The sequence below is a fragment of the Furipterus horrens genome, unplaced genomic scaffold (assembly GCF_987537825.1).
Source record: "Furipterus horrens unplaced genomic scaffold, mFurHor1.1.pri manual_scaffold_2, whole genome shotgun sequence".
In the NCBI taxonomy this organism is placed as follows: domain Eukaryota; kingdom Metazoa; phylum Chordata; class Mammalia; order Chiroptera; family Furipteridae; genus Furipterus; species Furipterus horrens.
Window position 1 is genome coordinate 218,013,845 of NW_028327172.1, and position 19,977 is coordinate 218,033,821.

Here is a 19,977-nt window from a genome sequence, read left to right on the forward strand (position 1 = left end):
ATGGGAAATGCGGTCCCAGTCACTCAGATAACCCAGCCACCGGCAGAGCCAGGTGGAAGGCAAGGGCTGGTTGCTATGGCAATGGTCGCGGGCGCTGTGAAGACCAGGCATCCCTCTTCTCTCTTGAAAGGGAAGAGGTGAAACTGAGCGTGACGGGCATGTGGGGGTGGGGCCTCCGTGCTGCGGCCCAAGGAAGGTTGGGCCTGGCTGAGACCCTTGCCGGCTGAGGAGCAGCCATGTGCAAGACTTGGGAGGGACACCCTGAGACCCAGTAGGGACATGGGGACAGACAGGCAGGAGGCTTTCACCGAGAACCGTGCCTGTCACACCTGTGCCATTTCTTGCCTCCAGAACCCAAAGGTGACTGGCCCCAGTGCGGCCTGGATGCCACCCCCTCGCTGCTGGTACCGGCAGGAGGCCGGGCAGTGACCTTGGCCGCTGTACAGCTGCGCAGGTATCATCTGCTGTGCTGGCTAGAGCCCTGGGCCTGGAGCTCAAGGTCAGCAGATGGGGTGCTGGCCTCCCCCTAGCCTGCAGCCATGTTCCCACAGGGGTTCCCAGGGCCCATGGCCCCTGGCCAAGCCAGGCCCACAGTGTTTCTGAGGTGACAGACCCCCAGGGGTTCTTGTCACACCTGAAATGACTGAATGCAGGCAGGGTCCTGGGAAAGGAAGCACGTGGGAGCTCCTCCAGGTGCAGACGGGGGGCCGCAGGGCAGCTCTGACATTCATCATAGTGAGACTTCAGGGCCTGTGTCCGGTGTCCCCAGACCTGAGCCAGTTCATGGACGCAGAGCCTGTGATGACGGGGCCAGATCCCTAAACAGAGCCTGCACTACAGTCGCTGGCCTGTCCCCAAGCATGGAAGGGACACCTGTGGCCACCTTTGGGGACTGGCTGAGGTGAAGGAGACACTAACTTCCTGGCATTACGGTGTCCTGATTCTGAGAAACGCCACCGCTGTCACACAGGGCAAGGTTCACACCTCACCCACGGCGGCATCTGGCCCCGGAGGGAGGGCTGCGTGCGGCACCGGGCCTGCGCCTCCCTGTCCCCCTGCACCCAGCCCCCCCCCCCAGGGAGGCTGCAGAGAGTATTAGTTCCCACATCAATAACACGGGACAGGCAGGGGTTCCTTCCTGCTCTGCATAACGTGGCGAATGGTCACCAAGTGGAAGGTGACCACCGGGCAGCCCGTGACGCCGCCTGTCATGGCTGAGTTGTGGATGCAGGGTCTGTGCTGGAGAGAATCAGCCATGACACTGACGCACAGCCGAGCTGCAAATGCTCGTTTCTGTCCCTGTCCTGGAAAAAGCCAGAAGCACTTGGCCACCGCAGGAGAGGGGCATGTGCACGTGGTCATGGTGGCCATCATGGCACCGGCTTGCCCACTGTCTCAATGCGACCCAGAGAGCTTGTCTCCTGGATGCCGCCACCATGCTGACTGGACTGGGCAGGTAACGGGTGGCCCCCGTCCTCGCCAGGGCAGCGACATGCCCTGAGGGAGTTTCAGAGATCCCACAGTGTCAGGAGTATTGGCACATCCTATTCAAACAGAGGTGAGTTTTGCCCTGGCTGGGGTGGCCCAGTGGACTGAGCACTGGCCTGTGAACCAAAGGGTTGCTGGTTCGATTCCCAGTCAGGGCACAGGCCTGGGTTGCAGGCCAGGCCCCCAGCTGGGGCGCACGAGAGGCACCCACACATCAATCACCAATGTTTCTCTCCCTCTCTTTCTCCCTCCCTTCCCCTTTCTCTAAAAATAAATGAACACAATCTTAAAAAAATAAAAGAAGAGGCTTTAAAAATAATTTTGAAAAAAATGAAGTGAGGTAAGCTTCTGTACCTTATTCCGCCCACTTCTAAGAGGCGTGGTGCTCGGTGGGACTGTGAGTTTGTAGGAAAGCAGGTGCCACACTTGCTGCTCTGACCCATTGCCTGGGCAGCAGGTAATGTCGGCAGGAAAGCCTCTGCAGCAGGACCAGGTGTGAAGGTGACATGACTGCCTGCTGCTTGGGCAGACAGCCCACGGGACCCCAGGTTGCCTGAAGCAAATGCTGCGTCTGGTGGCCCAGACCTGGCACCCTGGCGCAGGTCCTCCTCAGCCTCTCCATCAACTGTCCTCCGACTGAAAAGCCTCAGCTCCCAGCTAAGCTCTGGGGACCATCCAACGTGATTTACAAAGTAGCCGAGTGACCCAAACACCCAATGAGAACAGAGAGTTGGGCAGGAGGCCCCAGCTCCGCTGCAGGGCTGCCCCCATCCTGGGCCTGGGCTGCCCGAGGGGCTCCCTGTCAGCGGCAGGGGACACACAGACAGTGCAGACAGGACTTATGTGGATGTACAGCAGCCCCTCAGCGGGCAGGCCCAAGGGGACAGAGCTGGCCCAGGTGTGGCCCTACCAAGGGCAGCATCCGAGATGATGACCGGTTGGCCAGATTCAGAAAAACCCAGATGGGAAGCCCAGGGCCAGGAGGTCTGGGGAGCGGCACAGAGTGAGGGTGCTGCGCCCCACAGGGACACCTTCCTGGATTCTGGCAGGGTGGACTCCTTCTTTGGAGGTGACCATGGCTCGGGCAATCATCTGGCTCCGTCCCTCAGTCCCCAGGAGGTCCAGTCACCATCTCCACTACGACTGTGGCTTGTGTGTGTGTAGTCAGGTGGCCAGCAGACTACTGGTGCGTCCCCCAACCCCAACCACACTGATGGGTCAGTGTCTGCCTTGGCTGGTTTGGCGCCAGGACAGGTGGCAGTGGCTGGGCCCTGAACCCACAGCTCAGGTGCAGCCTGGAGTCTGTGCAGCTGCTTTGGCAGGAAGATACAAGGGAGTGGCTGCTGCCATAGCCCTCACTGCCCCGGGGTCTCCGCTCAGCACATTTGCAGGTCTTGGTGCCCAGGGAGGGACCTGGGCCACCAGGGATCCCAGTCCTCTCCTGGCGACCACCTGGGGCCTCAAGCCACTGACCGAGGAGGTAGAGCAGCTCTCCCTCACAGCTGGGGACCACCACGGAGACACAGGCCAGGACCAGGCCGAATGGTGCCCCTCAGCACCGCGGAAGTGACCGCGTTTGGACAAGAGGTGATCACTGGCTGGCCCTGCTCCCATGTGGCTAGTGTGCGTCTCCGCAGGGATCAGCACTCAGGCGTGCATGGGAGACGGCATCGTCCGCAAACCCAGGAGCCCAGCCCTGAAGGAACCTGCCCACCGGCACCCTGAGCTCAGACTTCCAGCTCCAGGCCCACCAGGAGATACGCCAATGTCCTCTGAGCCCCCTGGACTGTCATGGGCAGAAGCTGACGGGGCAGGAACACCGGTGCAGTCACAGCGGGCAGTGGGCAATGGTGTCCCACAAAGACATGAGGCCGCCCAGGCCCTGGGCCCCCAGGCAACCGCATGGGGGACACGCGCTGGCTCTGAGGTTCAGATGGATGTATGACAAAACGGACACCTCCTTCCCATGACAAGGCTGTTAGTGGCCCCAGAGCTTTTCACATAGACACTGGGCAGGCAGTCCGGGGGAGCCAGAGGGTGGACTGGGCCTTGTCGTCCACCTGCCCTTCCAGACCCGTCTCCTCCCCTCCCGAGCCCTGGGCAGCCTCTACCCCACTTGCAGGGATCCCAGGCCCCGGGCCCAAGGTGTCTGTCTGTCTGCACCTGGCCAGGTGAGCCCTCCACACCTTTCTGTGTCTGTACTGGTAAAGTGTTCCCTCACCGGTTCTGCCTGCCTGGGAGCAGTAGGGGTGAGGATGGGGGTTCTGTACTACCCCCTGCCCCCTGACCACAGCTCTGTGGATGCCCCCGAATTGTCTTAATCTGAGCACACCATCTATTTCCTTCTGGACCCACGTATGGAACCAGGATGCCCATGGTGTGGTGGGGACAACCCCCTGTTGGCCTTTCCGCCGCTGGCTGCAGTCCGGGCCAGGCAGCTGGGAGCATGCTCTGCCCCGCCCGGCAGGTGGAGGAAGCGATGCAACCGGACCCCAGGAAGGGGATCGCCCTGCAGGCAGAAGGTGGGATGGGGGTGGGATCTCCTGCTTCCCTTGGTACCAATGGAGATCCAGCAGGGGCTGGTTTTGGGGGGGCAGCCTCCTGTTGGCAACGGCCCCTCGGCCTCCTCCAGCAGCTCGGGCCTGTCTGTGCTCAGCCCGCTTCCCATCCCAGCACCCATAGGTGGGGGCGAGGGTCTGTGTGGGAGGCAGACAAGGAAGGTGTGCCCCAGCCGTGCCTGTCCACAAAGGCCAACTCCAAGACCAAGGTGCAGAAAGGCACTTTAAGGGGGTGAGTGACGGGGCGGGAGGAGACGAGCAGCACTGGCCACCAGCTGATGGCCGGCCGTGGTGGGCACAGGCCCAGAGTCCCTGGACAGTGGTGGCCCTCACTGGGCAGGGGCCTCCAAGTAGTGCACAGTGTCCGAGAAGGGGCCTGGCCGGGCCCAGTAGTCCACTGCTCGGACCCGGTAGGAGCCAGAGACGACAGCCACGTCTGGGGACACAAAGGGACACCCATGTTCCTGAGCCTGTGACCTCCCGAACCCACCTCACACAACAGTAGCCCCGAATGCCAGCTTCACAAGGCCCTGGACCCTGCCCTGTCCAGCCCGGCAGCCGGCGGTGGACTCACCTGGACTGAACACAAAGAGGTTAAAGGTCGATGGCTTTCTGCTGACTGGAGCGAATACCTGCCCATCCGCGGAGAACTGGACCTCATACGTCCACAGGCACCTGCCGGGGTGGGAATGGGGGTTAGAGAGCACCTGGGCGAGGTCCGAGTGGTCAGGCCTGGGGGCCCCACAGGGCCCGATTCCCTCCAGCCCTGTCCCGGGTCCCCGGCACTCTCCGGCAGTGATGACAGGCCCCACTTGTCTGAGAGGAGGGGGCTGGAGCCCAGCTGCAGGTGCCCTCACCCGGCATCAGGCAGTGGAGATCACAGTCTACCTGTGATTACAGTGGAGGGCAGGTGGGCAGGGGAGGAGTACGTGGCCTTCGGGGTGGTCAGGGCGGAGGCGGGGGACAGGGGCTTAAGGCCACAGTGGGGTGACCACATGGGCGCCAGCGCCTGGGTCGGGGAGAATGGGCGTGTGCAGGACACGGACGGGGTGCGCGGGCGACCACACTCACGCACTTTGAGGCCATTCGCTCATCTGACCAGACCAAAAGCAGCTGCCCGCGGGTCAGGGGCAGAGCGCGGAGCCGGGTCACCTGGAAAGACGGAGGCGCCATGAAGGGGGTGCGGGGTAGCCGGGGCGGGGCGGGGCGGGGCTGCCACTTGCCTGGCCCGGCGGCTCCTTGGGGCGCGCGCACACGTGCACCAGCAGCAGCGAGGGCAGCGGGAGCTCGGGGTGCAGCGTCAAGCGGCCGCTAGTGGGGAAGGGGTGCGGCGCCGTGGCCACAGGGTCCTGGAGACAGGGGCGATACTCAGAGCCCTTAAATTTAGGAGCAGCCCCGCCCCTCACCCCACCCAGCCCGCGGACCTCGGCTGCACGCAGGCGCCGGAACTGCTCCGGTGAGGGGTAGACAGGCCGGCCGAGGCGCTGCCACTCGGCGTGGGGGTTGCAGAGCCGGTTGTCCAGGTAGAGCGTGACGTACACGAGCCCTGCGGAGCCAGACGCTAGGGCCTCGCCTCCTGGGCACGCCCCCTCCAGACACACGCCCCTCTGGGGACGAAGCCCCGCCCCCAGGCCCCCACACGGCAGCCCTTCGCTCACCCGGGCTCGGGGGCACCCCGTGCAGGCGCAGGGTTAAGGCGACACTGCGGTTGGCGTGGGCGCGGGTGTCATCGCTCGCGTAGACCAGAACCGTGGCGCGCCAGGCGTCGGCGGGGCCAGCCGGGAAGTGGGCGCTGGCCAGGACGCCCACGGTGTGGTTGGCGTCCAGCAGCGCCCCGTCCTGCGACACCTGGGCCCAGAGCTGCTCCCCGTCTGCGGGGCAGGAGGCGGCGGTCACCACACGGAGAGTGCCGCCCCTTCCCCCGCCCAGGGCCTGGCTCCCCACCATTTGCTCCCCTCCGCTGGGAGCGGCCTCTGCCGCCCGGGCGCCCGGAGGCGCGCGCCTGCCCCCAACCCACAGACTCCCAGCCCCGCAGCGACCTGCCTGCGACCCGCAGGCTCACCCAGCAGGGCCAGCAGCGCCAGGGCGGTGAGCACCGGCTTGCGCAGCAGCTGCACGTGGGGCGGGCGAGTGTTGTTGACCTGGAAGCGAGCGGTGAGCGTGCGCTGGGAGAAGGGGTGCGGGTGGTAACTCAGGAAGGCGTTGTCGTTGCTCAGGAGCGCGTAGCGCACGGCGGAGCTGCGGTTGGCCACCAGCAAGTCCTGGTGCTGTGCGATGACCTGCGGGCGGGCGCGGGCAGCTGGGACCCGGCCTCCACAGCGCCCTGCCCCGCCCCCCACTGCGGAGGGCGGCCGATAAGGGGCGGGAGAGGTCCGGGGGCGGGCCCACCTTCACCATCATGGCCGCGTAGGTCACGTCGGCCCGCCACGGCTGCGGCAGGGACCAGCCCACCAGTGGGTCCGCCTCGTCGTTGTAAATGGGGACGTCGGCGAACTTGGGGAAGAGCTTCTGTATCTGCTGCACCACCGCCTTCTCCTGCTCCAGGATGTAGATGGAGCTGCCCGCGCCCTGCGGTCAGCAGCCAGGCCTCAGCACGGCCCACGTCAGCCCACAGGACCGACGCGGGGCCTGCGGGGGCCGTACCTTCTTGTGCAGGGCGATGTAGTCCAGCCGCACTCCCACCTCTCCAGTGAAGAAGTTGGTGCCGTGGTGACAGTGCCCCAGGAGGCCCCAGCTCAGCGGGGAGCGCGGTGGCGGGTGGAAGGAGTCCCCAGGGCCGCCCAGGCGCAGAGCAGGGCTGGCTGCACGCAGCCCCTCGGAGCAGGCGTCGTAGTAGTTGAGGAAGCCTGGCGGAGGGATCAGACATCCATCCACAGCCGCGCGCTGAGAGCCTGCCCCTGCGCCGCAGGACCCAGGAATCCCCGCCCACCTTGTAAGGTCAGGGTCACGTTGTCAAAGTCGTGGTGGTCTGGCTCGTTCCACGTCTCGAAGTTCCACCTGGAAACGTGCTCCAGTCCATACCTACCTGCAGTGTCCCAGCTGTCACTTGGGCCCCTGGCCACCCCGACTCCCAGGCAGGGGCACCCACAGTTGGGGATTTGGATGTTGGGCTGTCTGATTCATATGTGTCTGCAATCCCCCCCCCAACACCTGGCCTCCCACCTCATCAAGTTCATGACAGAAGATCTGCGTGGCGGCTGGGGTGATGCAGGACAGCCAGCCCAGGAGCACCCCCTGCTGCCCCCCCACCCCACCCACCTATGTATCTCCTGGCCAGGAGGGAGACCAGGTCTCTCCACTCAAACACCTGCTGTTTGTCTTCAAAGTCCGTGAAGAGTCCAGAGGGGCTTCCCATCAGCTCAAACCCTGGAACACAGGAGGTGGCTGGGTGCTGCCCCCCCCCCCCACAATCCCCAAGCTCCCCCAGGCCAGGCCCCACCCCCAGCACCAAGGCCAATCCTGGGTGAGCAGCCAGGGGGGCCCAGAGGGGAGAGGGTCATGGGGAGAGGGCGCTTGGTGGGCAGAGGTCAGGGCCAGCCGCTTACCTGGGAGGAGCTGGTTCTCCCTGAGAAGGTCCAGGTACCCATCCAGGTGTGTGAAGTTGTAGCTCAGGCCCTGCCCCGCTGACCTCCTGTAAAGGACACACAATGCCAGGGCGGGGAGCAGCAGGCCTCGGTTGGAACCATGGCCACGTGCTAGCATGTAGAAAATCCACAAAGTGCCACACAGGATTCAGCTCCAGAATCACGGGCCCCTCCCCCAGGAAAATGCCAGCTACGAAAGCCTATCGCTCACAGCCTAGTACGAATTCGTGCCTGTGTTGGAACCCCCACCCCAGAGCTAGCGGGGCTCGGGAGTGGGCCGGGCAGTCAGGTCTCCTGGGGATGGTACAGCAGAGTCAACAGGGAGAACTTGCACCCTGCAGACAGCTGCCCTGGAGTGGTGGCTGTGGGACAGGAGCCTGATGGGACCTGCTTCTCTGTGCCCCCTGGAGGCAGGGCCCCTGTCCCCCCCCCCCCCCACACACACACACGCACACTCCGGGAGGCAACATGGTCAGTCAGGAAAGGGAGAAGGCAGCTCCCCCACCCTCCACTCACCCCCGACTGAGGCCCAAATCCCTTGGGGTTCACATTCTGAGAGGGGACAGGCATCATCAGGCAACTCAGACATGCTGGGCAGGAGTATGACAGGGAGCAAAGGCCCAGGCAGGGCGGGCTTCTCCAAAGTGACATCCAGGATCTCCCAAGTGATGGAACAAGCCAGCAACATGAGTCCTGGGGTGGGGTGGGGCGGGCACAGATGGGACAGCCTGTGCAGAGGCCCTGAGGCAGACAGGAACTCATGGACACTGAGTGGCAGAAAGGCAGCTAGGGGACCTGGGGCAGAATGAGGGTGAGTGTGACATGTCACATGGGCCTTGTGACCAGCGAGGAGGGACCCCCAACTCCAGGGGAAAAGGGGAGCCCTGTCAGAGATCCAAGCAGAGCAGCACCATAACTTTTTGGGTTTGCTTGTTTTTAAGACTTAATTTTTTTTTTTTTACAGCAGTTGTGGGTTTCAGCCAAACTGATGTAAGTGCGGAGATTATCTGTCCCGCCTCCTGCCTGCACAGCCTCCCCATTGTCAACACCCCCACCAGAGTGGGACATCGGTGACAATTGATGGAACCACACTGACACATCATTATCACTCAGAGTTCAGTGTACCTGAGGATCACTTGGTGGTGTGCATTCTGTGGGTTTGTAACGACGTTTAATGACACGAATCCCCCGCTAGTGTCGTAGAGAGCAGGTTCGGTGCCCTGAAACCCTCACCTGTCCAACCCTGCCTCACCCCAAACCCCGACAAGCACGTGTTCTCACTGTGCTCAGTCTCGTCTTTGCCATCGTGTTTTGAAAGGATCCCTCTGGTGGCACCTTGGAGCCAGAAGATGGTCCCCCAGGGGGAGGTGTGGTGTCCAGAAAAGGCAGGGCTGAGCGGACAGGTTGATGAGGTAGCAGGGATGCACCTGCTGATGAATTCAGGGGAGCCGGAAGTGGGGATCCACACAGCCCCCAGATTTTGCCTTGAGCAGCGTGGCAGGTGGGGTGGGGGCGGGGGAGCCAGGCAGGCAAAAGCCGGAAGTAGGCGGTGGTCCTCAGTCAGGCCAGGGCAAGGGGGTGGGGCAGGTGAGCAGCTGGCCCAGGTCGGGGAGAGTGAGAGTGTGTGTGTATGTGCGTGTGTGCGTGTGTGTGTGTGTGCGTGTGCCACGTTAGGAGTCCAGGGAGGCGGGTTGGCAGGGTGTCTGAGGGCTTCCCTTGAGGACATGCCTGGTCCATCCAGAGATCTGAGGAAGGCGGGAAAAGGCAGCAGGGCCTGCCAGGTGGCAGCCAGGTGTATGGCACATGTGACGGTGGAGGAGGCAGAGAGAAGTCACCGTGGGTCAGGCCCTAAAAAATCCTCGGTCTGTCTCTGTCCCACGCCGCACCCTGGCCAGCCCGGCTCTGTACCCTGAACACGGGGAAGGTCTGGACAGATCAGCACCTCACTTCCAGCTCCTCCTCTCCCCCACCCCTCACTGCATGCCAGGCGTGGGCCTGGCCCTCTAAGTCCACCCTGCTTGCCTCCTGCTCCTCTCTGCAGGGCTGGCTGCCTGCTCCTGGGACCCAGCAGGACAGGTCTGTGCACCAAGGACGCAGCCCTCCCTTCTCCCCACCTTCCCTTCCATCCAAAGGTCACACCTTTACAAGCACTTGGGTAAAAATTAAGTGCGTGCAGGAGATGGATTCCAAAGTCTCATAGGTGGGGAGGTGGGAAGGTGGGTGCGCACAGTGGTGACCAAGTGCAAAGGGAAGGCACAAAGCATTCTCCAGACCCCTGCTAGTCCCGGCTTTGTCCTGGGCCAGAGGTGTCCCCAATCTGTCACCCTGGGTGAACTTGACTGTCTGCTGTACCGGCCAGCCTGGGCAACCAGGGGTGCCCTGGGGGGTCAGCACGCCTGCCCCCAGGGGCCAGGAAACCCGAAGGTGGGGCTAGGACCCCGGAAGCGGTCCTTGGCTCCACTGTCGGTGCCTGCACTCCCTGGGGGGGGGGGGGTGTCCTTTCTAGGCAGGGTGCTGAGTGCTAAGGTGAAGCGCACCGCCCACTCAGCACTCCCCCTGCAGAGAAGCCTGGGTCACGGATGCAGCCTGGCCCCTCCATCCTGCCACCCTGCGGGGGTCGAACCTGCGCGCAAGGCACCAGGAGTGGCTCACTCTCAGGAGCCAAGAGGCGGCGGCACAGCGGCCTCATTCTCCGCCCGCCTGCGGCCGGTGGGCGGTACCAGAGCCCCCACCCTGGGCCTGAGCGCGTGCGCCGCAAGCGCAGCCAGGCTGCGCCCGGGCCTGGTGAGTGCTCAGTGCGGGTGTGTGTGTGTTGGGCGGGGGTTGGGTGTGTGTGTGTGTTGGGGGGGGGGGGGGTGTTGCCCGGCGCAAGGGCATGGGGTGTGTGGGCCTGGTCGCGCGCTTGGCAGTGGGGGCGCACGCACAGGAGGGTGCACAGGGCAGGGAATGTGCGGGGTGGAGACCCAGGCTGCATGCTCCCAGAGCAGGTGGGGGCGGAGAAGAGCGTGTACCGAGGTCCTGGGATGGGGGTGGCAGGGTGTTGGCCCCAGGGGTCCTGCAATTCTCTCAAAGGACAGCTGTGATCTCAATTGTATTTTGTCACCTGCTTCAGACACCTGGCCTGGGTAGGAGCTGAATGGGTCCCAGGCCACACCTGGGTGGGAACAGGGGCCCCGGCTCTTCCCTGCGGGGCCCAACACAGATTCTTCAAGGACAAGGAATTAAATCTGGACACAGAGCCAGCATTGCAGTCTCTGGCCACCAACCCCCCAGCACCACTTCCATCTTTGCCCCCAAATGGGGCTCCTGGTCTCCCCAGCCAGGCCCAGGGCTTCAGAGCTGGGGCAGGACTTCCAGGCAGGCTTCCCAAGGTCCCAAAGTGGGGCTGAGTGTGGAGGGGCCTGAATGCAAGCCCCCCAACCTCTCCCTCTCCCCTGCCCTGGGGGAATGGCATTCTGCAAGGCAGTTGGTTGTTGATCTTAATTCTCCCTCAGAGCCTGGCAGCTCCCATCAGGACATGAGAAGCAGGACTGAGCCAAGGCCAGGGCCTCTGGGGACAGCAGCCCAGGCAAGCTCAGCCTTCCAGCCACCAAAAGGACCCCCCACCTCCACACCCCACAGATGGACTCCTGCTCACCAATCCCTTCATTTAAAAAATGGGGGACTGAGGTCCTGAGTAGTCACTGTAAGAACAGCCGCTTGCCCTTAGTGTACATGTGTGGGGCACAAGGAAAGCCGTGTCAAGCACTCCAGGCAGGCTTTTCTTCTGCAGAGGAAAGAACGGAGGTACAGGGTAGCCAGGTCCTGCCACTCACAGGGGGTCAGTGCCTGGCTGGAATACAGGTGGTCAGACTCCAGGGGCACACACCCAGGACCCATGCCCCAGACCAGGCTGGAAACAGTATCTCAGTGCCTGGCATCCCTCCCACCCTCGGAAACACACACACACACACACACACGGCAGCCTTTCCACAGACGGACACAGAACAGAAGCCAGGGTGTGCCCCCGCCTGGCCAAACCTGTCTCCCATCAGCACAGAGGGGATGTCCAGGGATGGGATGAGAAGGCCTGCCCCTCCCTTGATCCCCTCTGGTCCATACCCATCCTCCAGGGTCCTGCAGGCCAGGGCACTTGGCTCCAGAGCTGAAGGTCACATGCTGCCTGTGTCCATCCTGGGACAGGCTGGGTTCCTGAGCCTTGGCCTCCCCCAAGCGCCCTAGAGCCCGAGCACCCTGCCCCAGCCCCTCGCTGCCCCGCCCACCCTGTCCTGCACCTGCAGCTTTGGCCTGGGGGGCTGGGAGCTTATCAGAGGCCACACGATGTAATTATTTGTGAGCCTCCAATTACAGCACAGCTCCCTGGATTAGCCGCTCAAGTAGCGCCCGTCTGGGGGAAACACGTGACTCAGCAATCTTTGGGGTAAATAATTTAACTGCCGGCCCAGCCCAGCCCAGCCCAGCAATCAGAGGCTAACTACAGAGCACTGCCTGCCAGTGGACGCCTGACCCAGGGCCCGCCACCCGCACGCCCACCCACCAACAGGAGCCAGGGGGCTCAGGGGTCCGCCAGCCAGCAGACCCTGGTCTCGGAGGACAACGGCCGGGCCCCTCACTGCCCACCAAGCCCGTGAGGCGCTCCCTTAGGTGAGAGTCAGGCTGCGGCCCGCGCGGGACAGTGAAGGCTCTGGGGGACACAGCCGCCGCAGAGGCCGGCTCCTGGGTGGAGGAGCAGGGTAGGCTCTTTTCGGGGACCCGCAGGCAAGAGGCAGGTGGCATTTAAGCAGTAATGGACCCTGGGGACCCCTGTGAGGTGAGGTCTTTAGAGGAAGAAAGTCAGCTCTCACTCGTCCCCTAACGGCAGAGCCACTCCTGAGCCCATGGGGGCTGGGCCACCTGCCTCGCCTCCTGCCAGGCCAGCAGTACCAGCCACCCTCCACACCCCAGGCCCCATGCCCTGGGCAGCGTGCGACACTGTCAACACAGGCAGCGGGGTGACCAGGCTCCATGTCACCGTGAAGGGACCTTCAAGAGCCGAAGTCTGAGCTGAGCTCAGCACCACGGAGCAGGCTGGGCCGTGACGCGCTGTGCTGAGTGCACAGGCCGGCAGCAGGCACGGTCCAGCTCCCCTGGTGCGCGGTGCCCGTGTGTTTTGAGGAAAACCCAGAAGAGTTGCCTGTCACTCGGAGAGGGTGGTTTGGGTGGGGGCGCAGGGTGAGGGCAGGGCCGGCCAGGACCGGGAGGCAGATGGGTGCAGCGGAGCTTGGGTCTGGCCGCACATGCACCTGGGTCTCTGTGACAAACATCCCACTGCCCCAGCGTTGACACCCGCCTCTCCGTGGCAGGCTTTCTCAAGGGGCCTGGCACCCCAGGATGGAAGCGTCCCCTCAGCAGCAGGCAGGGGGACCGGCGCTCGTCCGCCGGCGCCCCCCGGCACCCCCAGGCTTGCGCGAGATGCTGAAGGCCAGGCTGCAGCGGAGCCGTGAGTGCAGCATGGGGGGGGCCTGGGTGCTGGTGCAGCACCTGCTCCCCGCCACACGCTGGCTGCGCAGGTATCACCTGCGGGAGGACCTGGCGGGGGACGTCATGTCTGGGCTGGTCATCGGCATCATCCTGGTGCCCCAGGCCATCGCCTACTCGCTGCTGGCCGGGCTGCAGCCCATCTACAGCCTCTACACGTCCTTCTTCGCAAACCTCATCTACTTCCTCATGGGCACCTCACGCCACGTCTCCGTGGGCATCTTCAGCTTGCTGTGCCTCATGGTGGGACAGGTGGTGGACCGTGAGCTCCTGCTGGCCGGCTTCGACCCTGCTCAGGACGGCCCAGGGCCTGGGGACAACAGCAGCGTCCTCAACGCCTCGGCCGCCACGCTGGCGCACGGGCTGCGGGACTGCGGGCGCGACTGCTACGCCATCCGCGTGGCCACCGCCCTTACACTGGTGGCTGGGATCTACCAGGTGAGGAGCCAGCCGTGGCAGGGATCCTGCCTAACTGCTGGGGGTGGCCCCCTGGGTGCCACTATGGGCCAAGCCCGGGGACACGCAGGGTGGGCGCCTCCGAAGACAGGCGGTTTACCCACAAGAACAGAACGGAGCAAGGCACAGTCAGAAGTGGGCCGGAGACGGTGCCCCAGGATGGAGCTCCTGAGGGGCTGAGGGTTCCCAGCACCCAGGGAGCCTGTCTGGCTGGCAGCAGCCTGGGCTGGAATTGGTGGCCCAGGTGTGGCCACAGCTACAGGCATGCCTGACTGGCCCACATGGCTTCCCCAGGTGTCCTGTCCCGGTGGGACCCTGGGGACAGCCTGCCTTCCCGTGGCCTCCGCATACCTGGCCCGCCCCGTGCCTCCCTCCCATCGGCTCCATGTCTCCCGGGAGGGGCAGGGCCACTCATGGGGCAGGAGGAAGAGCTGCCTTCCAGGGCCGGGCTGGCTTCGTGCTGTGGCCATCCCCTCGCCGCGACGGACAGCCCACTGCCCTCCGACATTCTGCCCAACAGGTGCTCATGGGCATCCTCCGGCTGGGCTTCGTGTCTGCCTACCTCTCGCAGCCGCTGCTCGACGGCTTTGCCATGGGGGCCTCGGTGACCATCCTGACCTCCCAACTGAAGCACCTACTGGGCGTGCGGGTCCCCCGGCACCAGGGGCCGGGCATGGTGGTCAGCACGTGGCTGAGCCTGCTGCGCAACGCTGGACAGGCCAATCTGTGTGACGTGCTCACGAGCGCCGTCTGCCTGGTCGTGCTGCTGGGCGCCAAGGAGCTGTCAGACCGCTGCCGGCGTCGCCTGAAGGCACCGCTGCCCACGGAGCTGCTGGTCATTGTGGGGGCCACGCTCGTGTCCCACCTTGCGCAACTGCACGCACGCTTCGGCTCCCGTGTGGCCGGCGACATCCCCACTGGCTTCATGGCCCCGCGGGTGCCAGATCTGGGGCTGATGTGGCGCTTGGCGGTGGACGCCGTGCCCCTGGCCCTCGTGGGCTCCGCCTTCTCTGTCTCGCTGGCAGAGATGTTCGCCCGCAGCCACGGCTACTCTGTGCGAGCCAACCAGGAGCTGCTGGCCGTGGGCTGCTGCAATGTGCTGCCCGCCTTCTTCCACTGCTTTGCCACCAGCGCCGCCCTGGCCAAGAGCCTGGTGAAGACGGCCACTGGCTGCCGCACGCAGCTCTCCAGCGTGGTCAGTGCCACCGTGGTGCTGCTGGTGCTGCTGGCGCTGGCGCCGCTGTTCCGGGACCTGCAGCGCAGCGTGCTGGCCTGTGTCATCGTCGTCAGCCTGCGGGGTGCCCTGCGCAAGGTGAGAGACGTCCCGCGGCTATGGCGGCTCAGCCGGGCTGACGCGCTGGTCTGGGTGGCCACGGCAGCCGCCTGCGTGCTGGTCAGCACCGAGGCCGGGCTGCTTGCGGGCCTGCTCCTCTCGCTGCTCAGCCTGGCCGGCCGCACACGGCGCCCGCGGGCTGCCCTGCTCGCCCGCATCGGGGGCTCCAGCTTCTATGAGGACATTGCGGAGTTCGAAGGCCTGGTCCCCGAGCCCGGGGTGCGGGTGTTTCGCTTCGCGGGGCCACTCCACTATGCCAACAAGGACTTCTTCCTGAGGTCCCTCTATAGCCTCACGGGGCTGGACGTGGGGCGCGCGGCTGCCAGGAGGAAGGAGCAGGGCTCCGAGAGGGAGCCCGTGGAGGCCAAGGACCGGGGCCCAGGCAGCAGCATGGCCGTTCTGGTGCCCGAGGCGGCCGGCTTCCACACGGTGGTCATTGATTGCGCCCCGCTTCTGTTCCTGGATGCAGCCGGCCTGGCCACACTGCGGCAGCTGCAGACAGACTATGGGGCCCTGGGCATCGACCTACTCCTGGCCTGCTGCAGCCCCTCTGTGAGGGACGCCCTGAGGAGAGGGGGCTTCCTCGGGGAGGACCAGGGGGATGTGGACGAGGAGGGGCCGCTGTTTCACAGTGTGCACAACGCTGTGCAGGTGGCCCAAGCCCACCACAGGGAGCTGGTGCCCACAGTCTCCCCGCTCTAGCAGGGGCAGCATGCCCCCTGAGTCCCCACAACACCCCTCATGCAGACAGACACTTCCAGGGGCTCATGTGCCACCTCCTCCCTGGAAGGACAGGGGGGCCCTTAAAATAAGCCCACCATGTGTGCAGCTGGGCCCAGTATCGTGCGTCCATAGGGCCATGGGGGCCCTGCACACTCAGCAGTACCTTCTTATTTGAACAAGGGCCCCGAGGCAATCGTGTGGCCGCCAGGATGCCAAAAGGACACTGTTCCTTGACCTCTGTGGCCCCCACCGCACCAAGTTCTCAAGAGCTGCAGCTCTGACTAGGAGCGCAAGGGTCTCTGCATCTCTGCAAGCCCCCAACACACACCCAAGTGCTCCTTACGCCTCGTGCCTGGGCCATGGCCAGGCCTTGCAGGGCCAGAGGCACTGTGACCAGCGCAGCCTCGGCTCGGCCCTCGGGTGGCATCCCTGCACCGCCTGACCGCACGTACCACGTACCCAGCTCAGGGCGCATACGTGCACCCTCACGGGAGCTGAGTCCAGCACAGAGCCGGGGAGGGGATGCCAGCCCCACCCTGAGCCTCCGTGATGGCCTCCAGCAGGAAGCCAGCCCGCCAGGTCCTGGGGCTGCCCCAGCACCCACGCCTCCAGAGCTGGGGGACGCCCCCCAGGACACTGCGCAGGATGTGAACAGGCGACAGAGCTCCCTCCCGAGCCGCGACCACAGCGCGCACACAATGCCCTCCGTGGTGGACACCTCGGCTCACCTCTGCCCGGCCACTCCCAGGCCACGCCCCTGCCACCCACCTGGCTGTGACGAGCTCCAGCAGCCAGTGGGTGCGGACCTGCTCGATACCGCCATGAGGGATGGCACCCACATACGCCAGGTTGAGCCGCTGGTCCCAGCTGAGGTCATACTGGTCAGCCCGGTTGTGTGGCAGTGGGGGGCTGGTGACAGAAAAAGGATGTGGGGGCATCAGTACCTGTGGGTGGGACCCACAGGGTGGCCTCTTCGACCTTCCACCACCAACAAGGCCAGAGCACTGACTGGGGGGTGACTGCCAGTGGACTACACTGTCTTGGACGTAATAAAGTGATCTCTAACGCCAGAAATGTTATGAAGTCTCATGTTCTGGGGGTGGGGGACTCCCAGGAGAGAGGACCACATCCCCACCTCGCTCCGTGCCCCACCAGCAGCGGGAGTTGCGGATGTGAGCTCAAAGCCTGACACAGAGGGGCTGCGGACATGCAGGCGCAGCGACAGGTCCCACTGCAGGGTTACCCTACACCCTGGGGCTGCCCCCAGAGAGTCCTGGTCTGCAGCAAGAACTGTGTCCCGAGCCAAGGCCCCTTCCTGGCCCTGGGCCAACTCCCATCACCAGGCTGCACCACGCAAACTCGGGGCCTGGCCCCAGGCCTCCACCCCTCCAGGTCCCCACTCAGCTAGAAAACCCCGGGGAGCCGGGGGACATTGAGAAAACCCCCACTCTGACTGAGGGTGGACCCCAGAGGAAGGAGTGAGCAGCCTTGGGCCGCTTTCGTCACTTCGAGGCACCTACTGTGCGCCAGAGGCCCAGGAGCAGGGCGCGTGGTCCAGGTTTAAGAGAAGCACGCAGCGGGATAGAGGCAAAACAGGCCGCTCGAGCCTCGGTTTCCCCGCCGGTGGCGCTCACCAGAAGCCAGTGCTCCTCCAGAAAGGCCGCAGTGGCCGCAGCACGCGGGCCGCGTCCACAAGCACCAGGTGCGGGGCCTCGGCCAGGGCCGCCGGGGACGCGACCAGCAGTGCGGTCAGGAGCGGGAGCAGCACGGCCCCAGTCCCCGGGGGGCGCTCGGCCAGGGCGCACATGGCCGGGCGCGCGCGGGGACGCAGCCCCCCGCCCCTGCAGGCCCTCGGGGTCCTCAGCGCTCTCGGAGCCGAGATCTGCGCCACGCCGGCGGGTTCCGCCTCCGGGTCGCGCGCCACATGACCGCCAACGAGGGGCGGATCCCGGGAGCCAGCACTAGTTGGGGCTGGGGCGGGGCTTAGGCGGGCCGGGTTGCGGGGTGAGAGCCGTGGTAATGGACAGAACGGAGGAGGTGGGCGCGGGGGGGCTGCGGGCGAGGATGTGGGTGGCGCCAGGGCGGTGGGCGTGGGCAGCCTGGGTAGAGTCCCGCCCCGGCTGGGAGGGCAATCCGGCCCCGCGGGCCAGCGCGGGGGGGAGGGGGGGGGTCCTTAGAAACTCGCTCCTCGGGGGTCAGTGGCAGGAGGGTGAGCTGCTGCGCTGTGGGTGCGTCGCGAGGAGCCCGTGGGCGGGTCAGGAGGCTGCTGCGCTGGCTGGAACCCAGCGTGGAGGTGGCCACAGGTGGGACGCCAGAACCTGCTGGTGGATTGGATGGAGGAAGAAGAGCAGAGCTGAATGCGACACCCGGGTGGGGGTGGGGGCATTTTCTGAAAGTGGGGCTGTGGGAAAGGCACCGAGAAGCCCAGTAGACAGTGGGGCGGCCTGGGCTGGGTGTGAGGGGAGGGCCTCCGGGTGTGAATGTTTACACTCTGAACTGTGCGCGTCTGCCCAGTAGATCAGGCAGCCTGACGCCTCTCCTCGCCCAGTCTGGCCCGCACGGTCCCTCGCAGACTGCAGAGCCCCACCCTGCAGCCAACAGTGTTCCCAGCGGTAGGAGCTGATGATTTTCTAAAAACCACGGGAGCCACCAGCAGAACCAGGAAGTGCTGTGAGGGCGTGGTGACGAAGCCAGAGATGCCCATGGGGCTCTGGGGGCTGCTGCCTGATTGCCTGCCATCCCCACTGGACACAGCAGTGGCACCCCTGCACAGCCAGCGTGGAACAAAAACCTCAACGTCCTGAGAGCACAGGACTGCAAACCTGGAATTCTAAAGCCACAGAAAGTGCGCTTTCAGAAGTGAAGGTCCAAAGGCATGTCAGAGAAACAAAGTGAGAACCCTTGTCATGGAGGAGATGGGAACAGAGTCCTTCCTGAGGGGACCGCTGGCAGCAGCTGGGGCTGGGGGGAAGGGGACACAGGAGGAGTGACTTGAAAAACGATAATATGATGTCGTGTGGGTCTTACAATATACACAGGGAGTTAAAATGTGTGACAGTGACGTGGAAGGTGTGAGGGGAGCGAGCGGAGTGTGACCCATCAGCCCCAGCCAACACCCATGAGTGTGACCTTCCTTGGTGACGGGACTGTGCAGGTGTGATTACGTTAAGGATCCTGAGACGGGGAGATCATCCTGGATTATCCGAGTGGGCTCTCAATGTCATCGAATCGTCTTTGTGAGGGGGAGGCCGAGGGACACGGCTTGGGAGCCACCAGGCCTCAGAAAAGAGACTTGAAGATTGTTCTGAAAGTTGTCGCCAGGGTTTGTCTCTTCAGTGTAGCAGGACAGTGTCTCTTCAGTGTAGCAGGACAGCGGCGCAGAAATGATCGCCGTGAAGGGGACGTTCACACCCACAGAGCCCACGAAGCAGGAGGCAGGCCTGGGGCGGGGGTGGTGCGGTATTACAGGGTCATATATATATATATATTTTAGGCTTTTTGTTTCTGTCTCTGGCAGAAAAGGAGAAAAGGGAGGCGGCAGGGGCCTCCGGTGGGGGCACACTCCCCCGGGCAGCCCCTGTTCCCAGCAGCAACAGTCTTTCCCCACCTTCTTTTCTTACACAAAGTGTTGCTTTTTTCCCTGAAACAAAGTCTGGCTTGTCTGGCTGGACAGGTAAAAACATTTTTCTTCTCCAGCCCCCACGTCTGTCTGCCCCTGACTGTATCAACTGTTTGTTTTCTGTATCCTTGACTCTGGGGGCCTTGGTCTGGGAGAGACTGCCTCTCTCAGGCCCCCTGTCCCTGGAGCCGGCTAAGGCTTCCCTGTGAGCGCCACTGGGTACGAATTAAGCCATCCAGAGCCCCGTCCACCAGCTCTTCATCTCGCCCTCAGACACCAAGCCCAGTGCCGGACAGCTAGGGACTCCCCTCCCTGCCGGCCAGGCCACGGAATGGATGCACCCTACCCAGTCCCGTGCAGCCTCACCCTCTCCTTCCTGCCAAAGCCCCAGCTTTGGCTCTGGGCCACGCTCTCTTGGCTCCTGCCTCTGCTTCCTGGCCCAAACTGGTGCTTCCCTGTGTGCCCTTGCGTGGCGTGGCGTACCCCCTTCTCCTGGGAAATGTGAGTAATCCGTTGTTCCTTCAAAGGCAGGCATCTCGGCCTCCAGTCACCTTATCACATCTGATTAGAATGAGTCTTGAGCGCAGTTTCATGAACACAGGTGCTGCAATGCTGCTTTAATGACGGGGGAAGGGCCACACATGCAGGAAAGCAGGGAGCTGGGAAAGGCCAGCAGCTGGCTTCTGGCGCACCTAGTCC

The 19,977-nt window shown here is 64.2% G+C and overlaps 2 protein-coding genes across 5 annotated transcripts; one reads left to right on the plus strand and one right to left on the minus strand.

Annotated features, from left to right (window-relative positions):
- Positions 1–4,256: 4,256 nt before the first annotated feature.
- On the minus strand, positions 4,257–17,576 carry IDUA (alpha-L-iduronidase). 3 transcript variants are annotated; one of them, XM_090267195.1, is made up of 14 exons: positions 17,294–17,576; positions 16,428–16,568; positions 7,592–7,677; positions 7,305–7,412; positions 6,976–7,071; positions 6,690–6,892; positions 6,435–6,614; positions 6,109–6,187; positions 5,705–5,917; positions 5,471–5,592; positions 5,270–5,395; positions 5,122–5,198; positions 4,621–4,721; positions 4,257–4,482 (listed from the first exon to the last, which is right to left on the minus strand). In XM_090267195.1, exons 1-14 carry the CDS (start codon positions 17,464–17,466, stop codon positions 4,376–4,378), a joined length of 1,812 nt encoding a protein of 603 aa, XP_090123321.1. In that variant the 5' UTR covers positions 17,467–17,576; the 3' UTR covers positions 4,257–4,375. The 3 variants fall into 3 exon arrangements, with proteins under 3 accessions (XP_090123321.1, XP_090123320.1, XP_090123322.1); XM_090267194.1 differs by having other exon boundaries at positions 6,109–6,325; XM_090267196.1 differs by lacking the exon at positions 16,428–16,568 and having other exon boundaries at positions 6,109–6,325.
- SLC26A1 (solute carrier family 26 member 1) lies at positions 12,099–16,106 on the plus strand. Of its 2 annotated transcripts, none has more exons than XM_090267193.1 (3): positions 12,099–12,759; positions 12,973–13,585; positions 14,124–16,106. In XM_090267193.1, the coding sequence occupies exons 2-3, from the start codon at positions 13,001–13,003 to the stop codon at positions 15,636–15,638; spliced, it is 2,100 nt and encodes a 699-aa protein (XP_090123319.1). In that variant the 5' UTR covers positions 12,099–12,759; positions 12,973–13,000; the 3' UTR covers positions 15,639–16,106. The 2 variants fall into 2 exon arrangements, with proteins under 2 accessions (XP_090123319.1, XP_090123318.1); XM_090267192.1 differs by having other exon boundaries at positions 12,099–12,274.
- Positions 17,577–19,977: the final 2,401 nt, after the last annotated feature.

Excerpts from the sequence above, each read along its gene's own strand:
- IDUA (XM_090267194.1), bottom strand. The coding sequence starts at position 17,466 with ATGTGCGCCCTGGCCGAGCGCCCCCCGGGGACTGGGGCCGTGCTGCTC. Across the intron at positions 5,396-5,470 it reads GGCGCCTGCGTGCAGCCGAG|GACCCTGTGGCCACGGCGCC; the intron begins GTCCGCGGGCTG and ends CCCTGTCTCCAG. Across the intron at positions 5,199-5,269 it reads CCAAGGAGCCGCCGGGCCAG|GTGACCCGGCTCCGCGCTCT; the intron begins GCAAGTGGCAGC and ends CCGTCTTTCCAG.
- SLC26A1 (XM_090267193.1), top strand. The coding sequence starts at position 13,001 with ATGGAAGCGTCCCCTCAGCAGCAGGCAGGGGGACCGGCGCTCGTCCGC. Across the intron at positions 13,586-14,123 it reads TGGTGGCTGGGATCTACCAG|GTGCTCATGGGCATCCTCCG; the intron begins GTGAGGAGCCAG and ends TCTGCCCAACAG.